At 39.6% G+C, this 17,743-nt stretch overlaps 2 protein-coding genes across 5 annotated transcripts in view; one reads left to right on the top strand and one right to left on the bottom strand.

Annotated features, from left to right (window-relative positions):
• TRAPPC12 (trafficking protein particle complex subunit 12) overlaps nucleotides 1-14,922 on the bottom strand; it is a 51,090-nt gene extending 36,168 nt beyond the window's left edge. The window contains exons 1-3 of one of the 2 annotated variants that reach the window (XM_065835033.2): nucleotides 14,839-14,922; nucleotides 12,954-14,170; nucleotides 7,999-8,115 (exon numbers count right to left, since the gene is read on the bottom strand). In XM_065835033.2, the coding sequence (XP_065691105.2) occupies nucleotides 7,999-8,115; nucleotides 12,954-14,165 (1,329 nt within the window). In that variant the 5' untranslated portion in view covers nucleotides 14,166-14,170; nucleotides 14,839-14,922. Of the gene's footprint in view, nucleotides 1-7,998; nucleotides 8,116-12,953; nucleotides 14,171-14,800 lie in introns of both variants that reach the window. The other variant, XM_065835034.2, reaches the window with a different exon arrangement.
• Nucleotides 14,914-17,743, top strand: part of EIPR1 (EARP complex and GARP complex interacting protein 1) — a 93,684-nt gene continuing 90,854 nt past the window's right edge. For all 3 annotated transcript variants that reach the window (XR_011738508.1, XM_071807042.1, XM_065835588.2), the window contains exon 1: nucleotides 14,914-15,051. Coding sequence is in view for 2 of the 3 variants with exons in the window: in XM_071807042.1 (XP_071663143.1) it covers nucleotides 15,010-15,051 (42 nt within the window). In the remaining variant the exon portion in view is untranslated. The remainder of the gene's footprint in view (nucleotides 15,052-17,743) is intronic.

The following is a 17,743-nucleotide window of genomic DNA, read 5'->3' as shown; positions in this document are numbered from 1 at the left end:
AAATATTCTTATATATAGATATATATTTATTCATAAAACAAAAACCTTCCTAGTTAGACAGGTCAAACTTGTCACACTATCATCCTATTAATGCTTCTGCCTTGTATACGCTAATGCAGGCATGTAAATGGCTAACACTACCAAAAACTTAAAACACATACTAATGCCCCACAGGCTTTAAACTATCATACTTTTCTATGATACAAAAGAGTTTTTCAAGAGACATGTATTCTTGTTCCCAAAAATACCTTTTTTCAGATATTTTCTTAAAGATGTAAAAAATATAAATGTAATAGAAAACTGGCATATTGTCTGGTGAAATGCAAAGGAATAGAATGTATTTTTATCGGTGGTTGCAAAGTTCAGGTACTCACCTTTAATTGGTATTTTATTAAATCCTCTCCAATGTTTAGAGTTCAGAAAATATGTCAGTACAGCAAACAGTTACAAAGAAACACCGGCTGAATAGTTGTCATCACTCTCTGGCCCCCATTTTACAGCCATATGGTTCAATTGGCCAATACAGAGATCACTGTGCACCAACCACCTCATCTCTCTCCCCTGCATTGTCAAATCCCAGATAAAAATTTGAGCTCCACTGGAAATGCAGAAGTCAGTTGACAGCAAGACCACGAAGCAGCTCCTGAGACATCTATACTCTTATGGAAGAGCAGGAATTGATACTGCATTTATAACATCCTTTAACATAGGTCTGTATCAGCTTAGAAAAGCAGAAGGACACTGACATGGATTACCTGAAATTTATTCCACTTCTGCAGAGACAAATTAATTTCTTATTAACCTTAAAACAGAAGCGGACACAGACTCTAAAACCACTCAACATTTCCTCCCAAGGGAGAGTTAGGATCCAACAATAATAACAATACATTTATGAGAAACTTAGGTGCTACAACTTTTAAAATTATATTTCAGGCATGGATAAAAAAAATTTTTCTTTATAGAACAAGACAGCCAGGAGAAGCAAGTCTGATGACCATTGTAAAAACAGTTCTTGCTGGAAAATGAAACATAATATTCATCATTATTTCAAAATTAGAGCTGCTTGCTGGTCATGGAGCATAATTCTCTGTGGAAGCTTAATAGACAGCTGCTGGCAGCATAACTTCATTTGAAACTGGCAGGACACATGATCATCTCTGGCAAATTGTAGCAGACTTGGAGTTGCGAGAGTTGCCAGTCCACCAGAAATCTTTATGCAGTTATTTCAAACACGCCTCAAAACCTTGCGGGTCAGTCACTTGCACATTTCCTGTGGTCTGCAGCCACATAGTCCTTACAACCTGAGTCCCTTTTTCCTGAACGTAATAGGGATGAATTTTGTTTCTAAGTCGTAAGTAGAGGCTCAAAGCAAATATGGATACTACAGCTGTAGATATAGCATCAAAAATACTGAAAACCATGTGAAATGGAGCTTATGAGTTATAAATTCTGATAAATCCACATCTAAAGATCTAGTGATGCTTCTAGTCCATTTAGTCAAAATTAAAGGGAACTGAGATATTCTGTATATCCCAATACCCTCAGTAAGCCTGTTTTCTACAAAAAGGGATGAAGGAATGGGATACAGGGTAGAAAAGAATTCCAGCAACTAAAACTAAGTAGAATGTTATTAGTTTAAACACAAGAATAGCATTGGAGATGTTAAAATCTTTAGATTCAAAAATGAAGAAAACTTCTAATTGAGTAAAATGGCCTCAACACAATCCAAAACTACACTCTGTCTGGAAAAGTATTTTTTGTATTTCTTCCTTTTCTAATACAGTGTCCTAAGAACTTCAATTATCAGAGTTTTTGCTATATCTGACAGACTGTTTTCATTCTATTTGAAGACATTCACCAATTTATACTGAAAAACATACTAGGGAATACTAGGAATAATGAGGACTGGAGGAAAGCAAATGTCACTCCAGCCTTCAAAACAGGCAAGAAGGAGGACCTCGGTAACTATAGACCTGTCAGTCTCACCTCCATCCCTGGGAAGGTGATGGAACAACTTATCCTTGGTGCCATCCCAAGGTATATCAAGGATAAGAGGGTCATTAGGGGCAGTCAACATGGCTTCACCAAGGGTAAGTCATGCTTGACCAACCTCATCACCTTTTATGAGGACATAACCAGGTGGATAGATGATGGTAAAGCAGTCTACCTTGACTTCAGTAAAGCATTTGACAGAGTTTCCCACAGCATCCTTGCTGCTAAACTGAGGAAGTGTGGACTGGACTACCAGGTAGTGAGGTGGACTGCGAACTGGTTGAAGGAAAGAAGCCAGAGAGTCGTGGTCAATGCAGCAGAGTCCAGTTGGAGGCCAGTATCTAGTGGAGTGCCTCAGGGGTCACTACTGGGACCAGTACTATTCGATATATTCATCGATGACTTGGATGAGGGAATAGAGTGTGCTATCAGCAAGTTTGCTGATGCTGGGAGGAGTGGCTGACATGCCAGAAGGCTGTGCTGCCATCCGGTGAGACCTGGACAGGCTGGAGAGTTGGGTGGGGAAAAATTTAACAAAATATAACAAGGGCAAGTGTAGAGTCTTGCATCTGGGCAGGAACAACTCCGGGTTCCAGTATAAATTGGGGAATGACCTATTAGAGAGCAGCGTAGGGAAAAGGAACCTGGGGGTCCTGGTGGACAGCAGGATGACCATGAGCCAGCACTGTGCCCTTGTGGCCAGGAAGGCCAATGGCATCCTGGGGTGTATTAGAAGGGGGAGTGGTTAGTAGGTGGAGAGAGGTCCTCCTTCCCCTCTACTCTGCCCTGGTGAGACCACACCTGGAATATTGTGTCCAGTTCTGGGCCCTTCAGTTCAAGAAGGACAGGGAACTGCTGGAGAGAGTCCAGCACAGGGCAACAAAGATGATTAAGGGAGTGGAGCATTTCCCTTATGAGACATTCAAAACCCACCTGGACGCCTTCCTGTGTAACCTCGTCTAAGTTTTCCTGCTCTGGTGGTGGGATTGGACTAGATGATCTTTCGACGTCTCTTACAATCCCTAACACTCTGTGATTCTGTGAATAGCTGAATACCACTGTCTAACACGTAACTGTTCCTAGGAAGTCTCCTCATGCAGGTCAATTTTGCTTGATTTTCTAATTACGAGCGAACAAACATCTTAGACGTATGATTGCAGAAGTGTTCATATTTCTACTTTGTATACAACACTGTACATTGTTTTCCTGAATGAAAGCAATGAAGCTTAAGTGATGCAACAAATACGGCTAATACACAGGTGGAATTCTTTTGTCAAGCAAAGAGAATCACGCAGACTGGACATCAACAGAAGAACTGTTCAATGAAAAGGGAACTCGCCTGGTACACAAAGTATTTATAACATTATTCAGCTGCTCAGGAAAAAAAATTTGACTCAGAGGTAAGCTAGTCGAATGTCACCCAATAAACTGATGCTTTTTAGTGTAGAAATGTAACCTCCCCCACAAGCTCCCAGTTGCTGTTTGTGCTACTTGTGCCTCACATCTTCTCCCAAATCAGCTACAAAAATGTTGAAATTGCTCACTGGTTTAGAAATAAAGAAACAGCCCCCCATATTTTTAAGGGTGATTTCTAACTTGAAGTGAATATGCATGCCATACCATTGAACCAAAGTTTGTTATATTTGAAAATATATGTAAGAGCACAACATTAATCACGTGCAAAAGTAACAGTATATGATTTTTTTTTTAAAAATAGACTCAAAGGGAGTCATTAACTCTACATGTGACACCATTAAAGTGATTAAAATGTCCTCCTCCACTCGCTATGACATTCTTCTCCCCTGTAAATTACATTGGTAGAGCACTTTCACATCAGTTAAGAAAGTGCAGTTAATAACCCTTTCCTGGTCTAGCAGCTTCAAGAAATGATTGCAGTTAGAACAAACATAGTGTATTTTTAGTGGCAAGATACAGGTGTCTTTTTTTAGGTAGGACAACTATCAAAGACATGATTTTCTTATGGCTGCAAACATCTTACAACTCCAATAACAGAAAAGTCTCTAGTAAGAAATACTGCGGTATTTGTTCAAATGAGGGTAAACAATCTAAAATATGGAATAACAGGAACTAACATAATCGCAGCTTGCACCTTGTATGTGTAACTTTTATTTGCTGCTGTAAAACAAAGCAACACTGTGAAGAGCAGCTCTTGTTTACATTTATTTGCTTTACAGGTAAATGCATGTTCCTATACCAGATTAATGAAACTTTTCAGAAATTGAAAGTTAAGATCTTCTGTTTTCAGTTAAAACATATAATCACTTAGCCTCTACACATGTGTAACTCTATTTACAAGTTATCACCTCAGTGAGCAGCACATGGACTTACAGAATTACTTTGCTGGACCGCTCCAGCAGTCCGTAGCTCTTAAAAGCCCCAAAGCTGTAAAACTAGTTCACCTGCGCAGCCTCCCTACCAGTAAAGCATTTCCAATTCACGGTTACCCATTCCATAACAGAAATTTAAATTGTGAAATGCAGATGTTCAATAGACCACCTATCCCTCTTTGGGTTACTCGTACATATCTCACTAAAATAAACTAGAGACCAAATTCATGCTAAAAAACCAATTTTGTTAGCTGAATTTAACAATCTGAGTTCTGTTCCTGGTGTACAACTATTTGTTTTAGAAATGATGCTGCTGGTGGTGGTCTCATCAGAAAAGGTGCACCTTCCAACATCCAGCTTACAACCTTCTTGATAATGTGTTTTCTGACAACTAATTGTACTTAAGAAACTTTTGCAGACTGTTTGCACCATGATCCCCCAAAAAGGACCTCGGTCTCTTCACGTTCAGTGCTGTGAGCACTAATCTCACCTTACCCACAGAATTGTCTCTTAATCTGTACAAATAGTTTTTTTTTTACTGGAACTTTTATAAGGGAGGCAAAAAGTTACTACTTAAGGGTGTACACTGGAATCAATCAAATTTAAGATATTTTGTGACCCTGGTGAACAGAGCTGGTATCTGTATTTGAAGACGTAATCTAGGAAGTATTGCCAATATCAGGTGAATAACAGCATCAGAATAAAGAATAATAGAAAAGGTAAAACATGTCCATTAACATGGAAAGTCACCATATACTGCGCTGAGTTCTAGACAGTGATAATAAAAATATGTTAGCTTAAATTGGAAGAGCTTCTGAGAAGAGCTACTAGGATGGTAATGAAGACATCCACGACGAGATTACCAGAAAAGCTATTTTGGCCTTTAAAAAGAAAACCTGAGAAGTGAAAATGTCACTGCTGTCTACCCATACAAAGTCGCCAGGGAAAGAAAGGAAACACTGAGAAGAGAAAATGACTTAAAAAGCAACACCAGATCAAAACATTTAAATTGTTGTAAACAACTTCACCTTTGATTAGAAAAAAGATTTTGAGAGAGGATTCATTAGAACTTTGACTAACCACCAAAGCAATGAAGTTCTGGAATAGCCTTTTAAAGTAGTAGCAATGTATCTGTATTTGTTAAAACAGCCAAACAAGCCACCAGAAGGAATTATATGGTAGAATTCAAGAACTCCAGAGTTGTAGCTGCAGACCTGTGGTATGAAGATTTGGGATACTGATGAGCCATTTTGCCTGCTTTCCCCATTCACATAGGATTAAAACAGTAACCAGATACAAACAAAGCACTTGCCCATGGAACAGACAGGCTTAGAATACTGCTTTTTCTTTCCTTCCCATAGTAAGAGGGAGTTTGCTCAAGTTCATTAGATAATTTTAACCTAACAAATTTCTTCATGACAGAACTTAACATTTGCTTTTGGTTTCCGCTGCCACTGGCACCTTCCTACAGCATGTGATAGTTCTTGAGACTTTTAGATGGGATCCCAGATTTGCATCTCTAGATTTAGTTGTGATCACTAACCGTACTGATTAGAGACTTTTGAGACTTAAACAGTTCAGACATCGGCTCACGTGTAAACACCTAAATAACAGGTCTGAAGCTGAAGTCTACCCTAATTCTATGCATTTCTCTTCTGTACTTTGGACCCCTTTGAAACAGAGACTTTTAAGCGGCTGTCCATTGCTGCAAGGGATTGAACCAGGTGACTGAAACTATGTCATTCATTCTCATTTTCATGGGTAGTTCACAGGGATACCAAACAAATGGCTAAGGAAAAGACCTTAAATTTACGGAAACTGTATAGCAATATTCCCAACTTTCACTAATTTTTATCCAGATGTTAATGAAAATATTACCTGTAAGTGGACCTTTGCTTTAAAAGATACATTCACTAAACTTATTTGGTCAGATACTCACTCATAAAGAAAGTAAAATTGGTGGTTGGTAACAGAGCACTATCATGTGTCATTCTGGCCTACTGTGTATGTAAAGAGCACATATCTTTTACATTAATATCAGATAGCATGTGATTTTAATGTTTTTAAGTCTGAAATATCATTTACCTGTAAGACAATTGCCAATCAGAAATAAATTTTCCATAGTAAGAATTTCAGAAAAAAACAGCAATGTTTGCAAGGAAAACAAACAAACAACAATAAACCTACAACCACAGGCTAATTCTTATCATAAAATGAAAGAGAGTTCTGCAAACAAAACTGAGAAATAGTTGTACTGCAAACTGAAGAACAATGAACAGCTAATGATTGGAAGCCTCGAAAACTGAAGAACATCCTGACTACTGGCTCGATGGCAGCAATTTTACCAAAAAAACCCTTCTAATACGACAAGTTTTTTTAAAAAATCTGTTATAGGTAGGAAAAAAACCTGATGGCTGCAGATTGCCTCCTATCTTCTTTGCTTTGATCCTAAAAGCCTTAACAGTGCTCTTCTGAAGCTTGAGAGCACACTCAAAGCTGAAACAGTCTCGGAGGCAGCACTGCAGTGAAGGTCCATCTTGCTCTGCAGCAGGGAATGTTTTGCATGGACACACCTACCAGGCCAAACAGGAAAACATTTCCCATACATCAAAACTCCTCTTCTGGAAGAGGGAAAGGAAGGGCAGAAAATGGCTTTTCCTACTTAGACATTGATAAGGACAAGATTTCTTAAGAAGATTTTCTTTTTCCCCCACCAAACTCTCAAGTTAAGCAAAACATTGCGATGAATAGAAAAAAAATCTGTCTCCAGGATGAGATCACAATCTGGTTTTTCTCACTTAGTTTCAAAAATTCTCTCTGAATTCCTTTAACAATGGTTGGGGAGACCACCTAGAATTTGGAGCTTTATATGTAACACAATTAAAATATTTTAAATACTAAATACAGACTGTCCTAGCACTTATAATTACTCACTGATTTTCCTCAGTAATTTTTCTTCCATTTAAAAAAAAAAAAAAGAGCCTAAAATATTTTGGGATTTCAACAGATTAAATAAGTAATAGCAAAGACTTTCATATGGAAACACAATAGTTGAAAGAACAAGGCAAAGTTCACAAGGCTGCCAGATGCAACTATTTCCAGGTCCAAAATATTTACACTAAGGAAAGGATATTACCATAACGAAAATTAAGCTTTCATTTGGAAGTAATTTAGTTTAGGCTTCCTGCACTGAAATAAAAAGCTAAAGCAGCTGAAATCATAACATCAGCTTTACTTACATTTACAAAAACCGGTATGTCTTACCTTTTGTAAAAACACTAAGGTGAAAACAGATAAAAAAGATACACAGAAAAACAAAAAAGCCATTAAAATCTGTTTTGCAATCATTTACCTTACATAAAATTCACAATAACTGATAAATTTCACAATTCTGATAAAATTCACAATGACTTAAAATTACCTTTTTTATTAACTTTTGCTACTAAAAAATGTTTACTACATCATTTAAAACCAAATATTTAAACCCCAGTGTCACGGCCACTAAAAGGTATTGTACTTTAGCTGGTACTTTTGCAGGATCATGAACAGACTGATATGTGTATTTTTTTTTAGGGTCTCCTCACATTCAGTAGCTCCCAATTTTCTTGAGGCAAGCATGGCATTTAATATACATTGAATCACAAAAACTGTTACTTACGATCAGCTGTTTCAAGCCCACAAATGACTGTTCCACAGAGTTGGCGTTTAAAACTTGTCTCTTTACCGCAGCTTGCTCCCCCAAGAAACGAAGCATTAAGTCTTTTACTGCATCTCCCTTGATGTTCATGGAACAGAAAAAGAAGAATCATAACAGATACTTATAAACATTATTTTAACAAAATAAAATGTTGAATTAAAACTGAGTAACATTTTTTTTCCCCATGAGAAATGCCTGTTTTCCCATACTTTTTGTGTGAACTGAATATAAATGCATATATACTTACAGCATTTTAATAAAAACTTCTAGATTTACTCCACATTATTTGCCATACTCTTTTTTACAATGCATAGAAACATGCAAGCTTATTTGCTTCTCATAGTATTATCCTTCAAAGATCTTATAACATACTCCTCCATCTTAAAAAACATAGTAAGTTTTATGGGTTTTTATAATGGTTATCGATGTTGAAAGGGGCAATCTACTAACAGAAGATAAAGGTGCATGTGATCAGTTAGCCTTTAGTAACCACAGAAAATACACTTTGAGAGATCATAGCCAAGTAAACTGCAACCCTTCAACAAGCATTCTTAATTTCAAAAGAATTAACTGCAGGAATCAGAGAAATTGGGTTATCTGAGCTCAGTAATTTGAAGACTTCAGACAAGTTGAGTCAGACATTTGAACCAGATTTCTAAAGTTAGATGAAATTAATTCTATGATTTATGACAGGGAGCAGCTAAAACGAAGAGCATCCAAATCCAGGTTCTATTTCCAGCTTTGCTAGTCATAAACTGAATAACTGTGTCTCAATTTCCCCTTCTCGTCTTTGTTCAACTATCAATTTCTGTGCCTCCCCGTCTGTTGGCTAACATTCCTGTGGTTCTGTGTACTAGAGATTTTCAACATGTAATCAAGAAATTCAAGCTTAACATCAAGCAGCTACTGGAAATATCTGGCAGATATTGAAAACTGTGCTACTGCTTCCTGCACACTCTTCAGGCCAGTACGAAGTGCAGGACAGGGTCCTCATCTTGTTGGGACTCTCCACATTACTGTATAGAAGAGAAGCCCCTGTGGTGTCAGAAGTCACCACATGCCAAAAACAGATAACAGAAATTATTTCTGTAAGACTTTTGCTAGTCTTACGATTTCATGTGTTTGTCACCTAGAAAAGCAAACATCTGAAAAGAAGGAAAAATATCAGCAACGTATTAACAATATACATATATTTTTATTTTTAAACAGAAACCAATTTATAACCCATGTTCAGTCAGATAAAGATCTGTCTGGTTAATTATCCTGTTGGTGAATAGCAATGTTTGCAGAAATACTGTCAGAAACAGGATAACCTCATACTGGTCTTTCCCATCTTAAAACAGCCACATGTGCCAGGGGACATATTTCCTGACATTTTAAAACACCCACTGAAAGACAATTGTACTGGGTCAGCTGGGATAGAGTTAATTTCACAGGCGGCTGGGAGAGGACAGAACAGCGGACCCAAACTAGCTGAAGGGATATTCAATACCATGATGCCATGCTTAGCGTAAAATGGGGGGAGTTAGCTGAGGGAGGAACACTTGCTGCTGGGGGGGACGCGCTGCTGCCCAGGATGCTGTTTGTTTTCTCCCAGCTGGGCAGCACAATCATGTTGTGAGCACCAAGTGCAGTCCAGGTTGCTGGTCTTCCAGGATCAGCAGTGCAGGACCACTGTTTATGGTCGCTGACAGAGTGATTGCTACTTGGGAGCAGACTGTGCATTGGTGTTGCTGTGCTGTGAGCAACTGCACTGTCTATCCCTCACTTTGTATATTCTTTCGTTGTTATTATTGATATTGTTTCTCTTTTCGCTTTTACTGTTCTGTTAAAGTGGTTTTATCCCAACCCACAAGTTTTGCCTTTTGTTTCCCGATTCTCCTCCCATCCCAGCGGGGGCAAGGGATCAGTAAGAAAGCAGCATGTGGTTGTAGTTTCCAGCTGGGGTTAAACCACAACAACATGCCCCCCATGACATTTGTCTTGCTCAGTTTTTGGTCTGTTTTTCTCAACAAAAGTACACCTGAGGGCAATGAATTCTACAACTTAAACCAGTTGCATGGGCTGCAGAACAGTAACTCCTTTTGTTATGCTTATTACTCAACAGTTCATTTGCCGTAAAAAAGGCAGTGAATTATAGTCCTCTCTTTACATTAATTCTTTTATGAATTTTAGATCACTATTGCTCTTGCAAGTCAAAATGTCCTCTTCCTTTTAGCTACCACTCACAAGAGAACCTCTGCACTCCTCACCATTCCTCTCCTCTCTCCAATTTGTTTTGATTTCACTATATTTTTTCAGATCTGTGGTAGGTAGAGTGGTATTCAATATTTATGAAGTTAAAACAGAGAGTGAATATGCAGAACTGTAAGAACACAAAGGAATGTTTACCAAAACCCCTCTGAAGAATATAAAAACATTGACTTGAAGAACTGAGGCAGAAAGCAAGACAGAAGGCCTTTTGCCTAAAAAAAAAAGGTGAGCTGCATAAAACACAGTAAATCTTAGCTATGATAAAGATAATTGATATTAAATGTTTGCACTTTCCCCATGGACAGTAATAGGAAATATGGTCATGTTTTCTGTCTAGTTTCTTGAGGAATGAGACTGCAACTACTGTTGTACTACATGGAAAAATTTTACCTCTAATGCTGTCACCTACCATATGAATAAACAAGACTTCAGTCTTTTGGACAGAAAAGTCTGAAGGATTAAGACAAGACTGTGTGTGCAAAATGATATAAATACATAAGAATTTTTAATGCCCTCCAACACCACTTTGGAGAAGGAAACATTAGAAATGAATGTAATGAAACAAAGGACACCATGACAGCAGACAGTAACTGATGAAGAAAGGCATAATGGAAAGAGCATAAAAAGCAGTACCCCAACTTGTTCCCACATTCATAGAACACAGGTTCAGACAATTTCTACCATAAGTAATCCAAAGTAATTTAAAAAAAAAAAGTTCATTGAATGACCAGCAAAAAGCAGCATGCAGCTGAATTAAAGAACATGAAGTATTTTTCTTGGTGTGATTTATCCACTTAATTTTTAAAACAACACACTTGTAATAAGAACAAACGCTTTCTGAGTGAGCAGGAGAAAAAAAAAGGGAATGAGCTCTTCAACACATGTCATACAAAATTTCAGTCCTTCCCTGAAGCACACTTAGAGTTCACTTTATATGCACTTTTCCACTAACTTCCTTGTCAACTGCATGCAGCCTAGTTTAACGTCTAGCATTGAAAACATGCCTCCCACAACATTTAAGTTAATATTTCAAGTACTCTACAATTACGGTTTCAGTTAAATACAAAATTTGCAGTACTATAAGCATTTAGAACAATGATACCAAACTAGGGGATGTCAGGTCAGTGCACTCAGGCCACTGAAAAGCAGTAACTGGAAGTCAACAAAATTGTACAAATGTAAAGCACTTCAAAACTTGTTCCTGCTGACATGTCTATGCGACTGCTTACAAATTATAACCAACAAAGAAAGAAGCAGGAATTCCCTTTAATTCCATTGACAATGTTACATCAGGTCTTACTGTAGAAATACATCACATGGACATTGCCATAACGTCTTCTTTTCAAGTACGTACCAACTGGTAGTTCTGCATATATGCACATGCCTGGATTCAGGGCATCATCAGCACAGGATAGCCTTCAATTCTTAAGTGGACTGAGGAAGGTGAGAGGTAATGGTTGTAGAAAAGGAGGTCTGCAATAAGGAAGACCTCATTCTTGGGGCCTGCAGAAGGGATCATTTCTGCTCTCCACCCCATTAGCAGTCAGAAGGGCAATACTGCACACTATTTAATTACTCATCAAGGTCTGAGGGGTTTTTTGGGGAGGGTGGGAAGGACGCTTCCATTTTTTTGGAAGGAGTGGAGGAGTAGCTTCCTAGTAAGTGTTTTCTTTCATACTAATTACTGGGTTCTCTGACAATAAACAAATGTTTTAAGATAAAGCTAACCCAAGAAGTAGCAGCAGCATGGTATATGTCTAAAATTGATATAATTTGTTGTTTATGATGGAAAACTAACATTTGTCAGATAATTCGGCTGCAAATCTGGACCTGATTCACTCCAGAAACTTTTCTGATAGTTCCTGCAGATTGGAAAGTTCCTGTAGACTGCGCTCTGCTTATATTTGACTATTTACTGATCAGCTTTGTTATGCTACAAGGTATCCAAAACCTCAGTGTATCAAAAACCTCAACACCATCTCTCTAGAAAACAATTCTGTTATCCACAGGAATAGATATGAAAGAGCAGGATTAGTGCATTTCAAGAAAAAAAATTCCATTACTACAGTTAGCCTTGGCTGAGTAGCCAGGACTGAATTGCTTCATGAGAAATACTCAATATATCCCAGTGAAATTTCTTAAATTCTGAAAATATGTTTCATGCCTTCTCACTAGTTGGGAACTCTGATAGAAGAGAATGAAATTAATTTCCACTAGTGTGTTTTTCCCTTCATGATCTCATCTGGAGTTTTGCCTTTAATTTCAGAATTATCTCTTCATACCTTTCCACTGCTTACGGAAGATATAAATGACACAACTTCAGTCAGTGTTAACATTAAGAGCAGTGCGAACTAAGTACTAAGCAGCAGGGTCAGAAACTAACCGAAAATACTTTAAAAATACAACCAGCTTTGGGTTCTGTGAAAATTGTCAGCAATGGTTTCCAATGTACCCAACAAATTTCACTACAAATACATACGATCTGCCAACTTCATGTATGAGTTGACAGCAACATGAAATTTTCTAATAAGGACTGAAGTAATTAAACTTACAGTGACCATCAGCAACAATATGAAGCACTATGATATACAGATTATTAGACAGTTCTTACACAGTAATTCTAAAATATAACCATACACTATGATACAGTAGTAGACTCTTACCTGGATATTATCAAATTTTAATCCAGGCATGGTGAGATTCTCTTTATCTATGAACACGGTGCTGTACTGTTGTGTAGCAACTGAAATTAGAACATTTCTGGTTTCCTCACTGGGAAGCCAAGCATCATTTCTTCGATCTAGTTCACTCATATTTAAGGCTGTGGCGAACGGGTCATCACTTCCAGCAAAAACAGCTTGGATTTGTGAGAATGGCTTGGGGGACTGAGTTATCTCTAGAGATGATGGTGGATCACCTGGTTCAGGTCTCCCATTTCCCACAGTGAAAGTAGGGTTAGATGAAACACGAGAACTGTCTCCACGATTAGAAAGAGAGGACATTTGTTCTGGAACTGAAGTGCTCGCATTGGGGTTACTAACAGAAATAAAATTGGATGTGGTAAATGAATCAAAAAAATCAGAAGCTAATGCATTAGTGTTAACGGTATCGCCAAAGAACTTGCTTAGACTAGGACTTGGTTGAACCACCTGTGGATTAGACTTCACTGGAGTCTCAATTATACTACTAAAACTGGGAGATTTTACCATCTGAGGCTCAAAACCGTCAGGCAGGAACAACTGTGGCTGGGTATTAACATTGTTTGCTTGGCTGAAGATGGTACACACAGGAATAGGCTCAGCCTCAGGAGACGGTTTGCTAGTACTAGGTGATGATATCCGGTCCTCAGGTTTGCTTTCATCAATATTATTTGGCTTTGTTTCAACAGGAACGCCATTTTCCAACTTTGGTTCCTCCTTCACTGTTTCCTGAATTGATTCTTCCTTTAATGATGCCTGATCATCTGTTCCAATCTCAGAAATGTCTTTGGGTGTTTCTTCATGTTCAGTTTCACTCTCATTACTTAAAACCTCTTCTTTATCTACTTCTGCTTGTGGTTTTTTATTATTTTTAGCTTCCATTTGTTCTACAATCTCTTGGAGACAACCAAGTTCACCTGTGTCATCTTCACTGTTATTTGGAGAATCTGATATAATGACACTTTCCATCATTTGTTCATTCAGTTTATCTACAAAGTTATTTGAATCTTCTGATACAGTTTCATTCCCTTCAGACTCAAATTCATCTCCACCAAGATCAATGGTTTCTTCATGAAAGAGAATTTCTCCTTGAGTTTTCTGTTGAACTATGTCTCTGCTGTCATCTTCATCTGAGGTGGTTTTTGCATCCTTAGCACTACTTTCATTATTCTCCATGGTAGCTGAAGAGGGAAAAATCCCCACCAAAACAAGTTATTAGTTATTTTACTCAGGTTTTGCTCAGCTGTCACACTGAAATTCCTAAGTATTGTAAAAATACTGAAATTCTAGCTTTAAAAAATACAGACATTTCAGTATTTGATAGCTTTCATCTAATATCTACCCACGGAATAAATTAATCCTGGAAAAGGCTGTCTCTTCATCCTGTTTATAAATGACAAGAATATTGGGCTTAAGGAGCAAATGCCTCCCGTTTAACACAGAAATATATTTCTTTTCTGCTCGCAAAGGCATGATCGGTCCCCATTTAATAGAAGCAAAGGCGGAGGGGGGTCATGACTGACACGAATGCCCTTTCCCAGTGCCGGCTACGGACCCCAGTGGCAGCCGCACAGGCTGCGCAGCGTCAGCGCTGTTCCCGTTCCCGTCGCCCCGCGGCTCCAGCCGCCCGCCCGCCCGCTCCGCAAGTGCGGCCCCGGGCTCCGGCCCAGCCTCCAGCACCCCGCAGGATCCCGGGCCTGACCGCCCCGCGGCGAGGGGGGGCTGAGGGCGCGGCCTCCGCCTGAAGCAGCCCGGGAGGGCCCCACCACCCTCCCTCCAGGCCGGGGTGCCAAGGTTACCCCAGCACCCACCCGGCCGCGCAGCCCGCCCTCCGGTCCGCTCTCCTCACCTCCGCGCCTCGGCGGCAGCTGCCCCGCTCCGCCTCCGCGCCTGCGCCGCCAGCCGGACTGGGCGGGACTGCGCACGCGCGAGGCCACCTCCCGGAAGCGGCGAGCGACGGGCAGCGCCGAGGGCCAGAAAGGCGGCGGGTGTGCTGTGCTGTGCTGTGCTGAGGGTCGCCATGGAGGACGATGCGCCGGTGATTTACGGGCTGGAGTTCCAGGTGAGTGCTGGGGCAGACTGAATGGGGGTTGGTAGGTGTCGGCTTCACCTCTGGGAAGGTGGTGGTTGTAGGGCGAGTGGTGTGCGGTGGTGCAGTGCCTGGCGAGCTGTGGGGCCCGCTGGTGGTGGCACCGGTGTCCCCTTACTCTCTTGAGTCGGTACTGGGGTCACCCCGGCTTGTGGTGGTTCTGGGCACCTGCCCGTCGCGTTGGGGTTTTTGAGGGTGTCTGAGCATGGGGCAGGAGTTGGTCCCTGCTCCAAAACTTGCTGTTTGCAGGGCAGGTGTGGGGGTCTGGTTTGGCTGGTGGGGGCCTGTACTGGCACCCACCCTGGGCTCCTCGGGAGGAGTCTGTGTTTGGCTCTGGGTTGGTGGGAAAACAGCAGTAGTCTCAAAATGATTCTTGGAGTTGCTTCTTCCTTTTGAGAATTTTTTTTTTGTTTTGTTTTTTTTTTTTTTTTAAAAGGCATCTGTGAGGAGAAGGTATGAAACTGCTTCCGATAAGTTGCAAATTTTAGTTGACTATACTCAATTGTAAAGCTGCTTGGTGTTTGGGGGGCCCTTGCTATGGGTTCTGTGTCTGTGTATTTGTCCCATAGCACAAATCTGTCCATTGTATTAGTGTTTATGGCTATAAGGAAATGGGACTGGCTAATTTAGGAACTTATTGATCATCTTCATAGAGGAATGCGAGTCTCACGTTTAATAAAGATTCTGCAAGTTCTGGGAAAATAAATATCTAGGTAGATGGGGAGGTGAGAGGGACACTGATCCTTACTCAGCTTTTCTGTGTTCTCTTTGGCAACAGCTGGCTTGTCGTTGTTGCTATTATAGCAGTAATAGGAGGCGCTGTGTTTCCTTTGCAGTTCACAGAGCAATGTTTTCTTTTTACAGTAGGTATAGTAATACAAATATGTACATATGCACTGTTTTTAGGCACCTCTGTTAAAGTGCTAGCAGAAAGTAATATATGAAGGTTCTTTGGAACAACTTTAGGTGTCCTGGCAACTGAGTTGTGTGCTCTGTAATCCTTACTATACCAATAGATCTCTTAACAAATTGTGTATTTATTTGGTTTTCCTCTTGTATAGGAGCTAGTGTGTAATATTCACCTGCACTAAATGTTAAATCTACTGCAGTCTGATAATATGTTGTAATTTTGTGATTGGCTAGAGATGGCTGCTACTTGTGCTTCAAAACTGATAAAACTTGAAGTTATACTTAAATCTCATTTGCAGAACAGAATATGTTTCTTGTGCTTAATAAAACTCATGGTTTATTTCTAGTTGGTCATATATAATGTCCTTCAGAAATTTTGGAAAGCTAACCCTGTTGTCTGTGACCTCCATGGACCTGTGCCCCACACCTCCCCAAATCCTACATCTCCTACAGACCTCTTCTGTTTTGCAAAATATGTAACAGGGCTGTCTGGGAAGATAAAGGAAAAGGACTAAGAGGGGCTGTAATCAAAGGGAATTATAGTTAATACAGATCATTCAGACAGAATGTGAGGAAAGAAATGACAGTTTATGGCTAAATAGAAAAGGAGTGAAGTGAAGGCTCTATTTTTGGTCTCCATTAAATGCCAGTGTGACTTTAAAACAAATGGCATCTCTGTACTTTGTGAAAAAGGCTCTGGTGGAGAGATTTAAACTGAAAACTGGTCTGTTTTTTTTTTCCAACTTGCATCTCAAGGTCTGATAAGAAAGAGTATTATTCTTTTTAAGCCCGGTTTCTTCTGTATTGCTGGACAATAATGGCTAGCTGTATCATCACAATTACTTCTTCTTTCCAGTGTGTATCAGAAGCAATTTGACTGAAAGCATCTCTTCAGATGAATTTTTCAGGCTGGTTTGAAGAATTTTGTTGTTTTTTCTTAGATTTTTGTTGTTGTTGTTTCTAGTCTTTACTTCAGCTCTATGATAAGCTTATTCAAAGATGAGATTATAAATTAATTAAAAGACAGAGGGATCTTCTTACTCTTGTTACAAATAATAATTGTATGTGACAAAACCAGGACATCTAGAAGCTACATAAGAAACTACGCATGGCTCCAGCAGTCAATAAGAAACTGTCTTCAACCACTGCTATGTGATTCTTTTTGTGACTTTTTTTTTTTTTTCCCCAAAAGACAGTATGCCACCATAGTTGCTCTGATCATCCAACTGTCGTGAAACTGAGAAAATGACAGAGGAGGGAGAAAATGCGAGTTGCTGCTTGAGTTGAGGACTGAGTGATGTGACTGTGGATCATCAGGTTAGACATGAGGAAGAATTTTTTCACAATGAGGGCAGTAAAATACTGGCACAGGTTGCCCAGAGAGGTGGTAGATGCCCCATCCCAGGAAACATTCAAGACTAGGCTGGACAGGGCTCTGAGCAACCTGGTCCAGTTGACGATGTCCCTGCTTGTTGCAGGGGACTTGGACTAGGTGACCTTTGAAGGTCCCTTCTAACCCAAACCATTCTATTATATGATTATGAATATGGTGCAATAGCAGCAACTACAGAACATTTCAATATGGAAAGGCTGTTCTTCTAAAAGGAACCTTAGTAAACTTCACCAGTATGAATTATGAGAATATGGTAAATGGGGTGAGTCCTAAGGGTATCGCTAAGTGTTATTTTTTCAGTGAAATTATGTGCTATTAATACTTGTCCAGTGTAGAGTTGACCTATGTTTACTATCTAGTCTC

Source organism: Patagioenas fasciata, chromosome 3 (genome assembly GCF_037038585.1).
Source record: "Patagioenas fasciata isolate bPatFas1 chromosome 3, bPatFas1.hap1, whole genome shotgun sequence".
In the NCBI taxonomy this organism is placed as follows: domain Eukaryota; kingdom Metazoa; phylum Chordata; class Aves; order Columbiformes; family Columbidae; genus Patagioenas; species Patagioenas fasciata.
The sequence above is the reverse complement of the archived record's forward strand: the minus strand, read 5'-3'. Positions and strand labels throughout refer to the sequence as shown.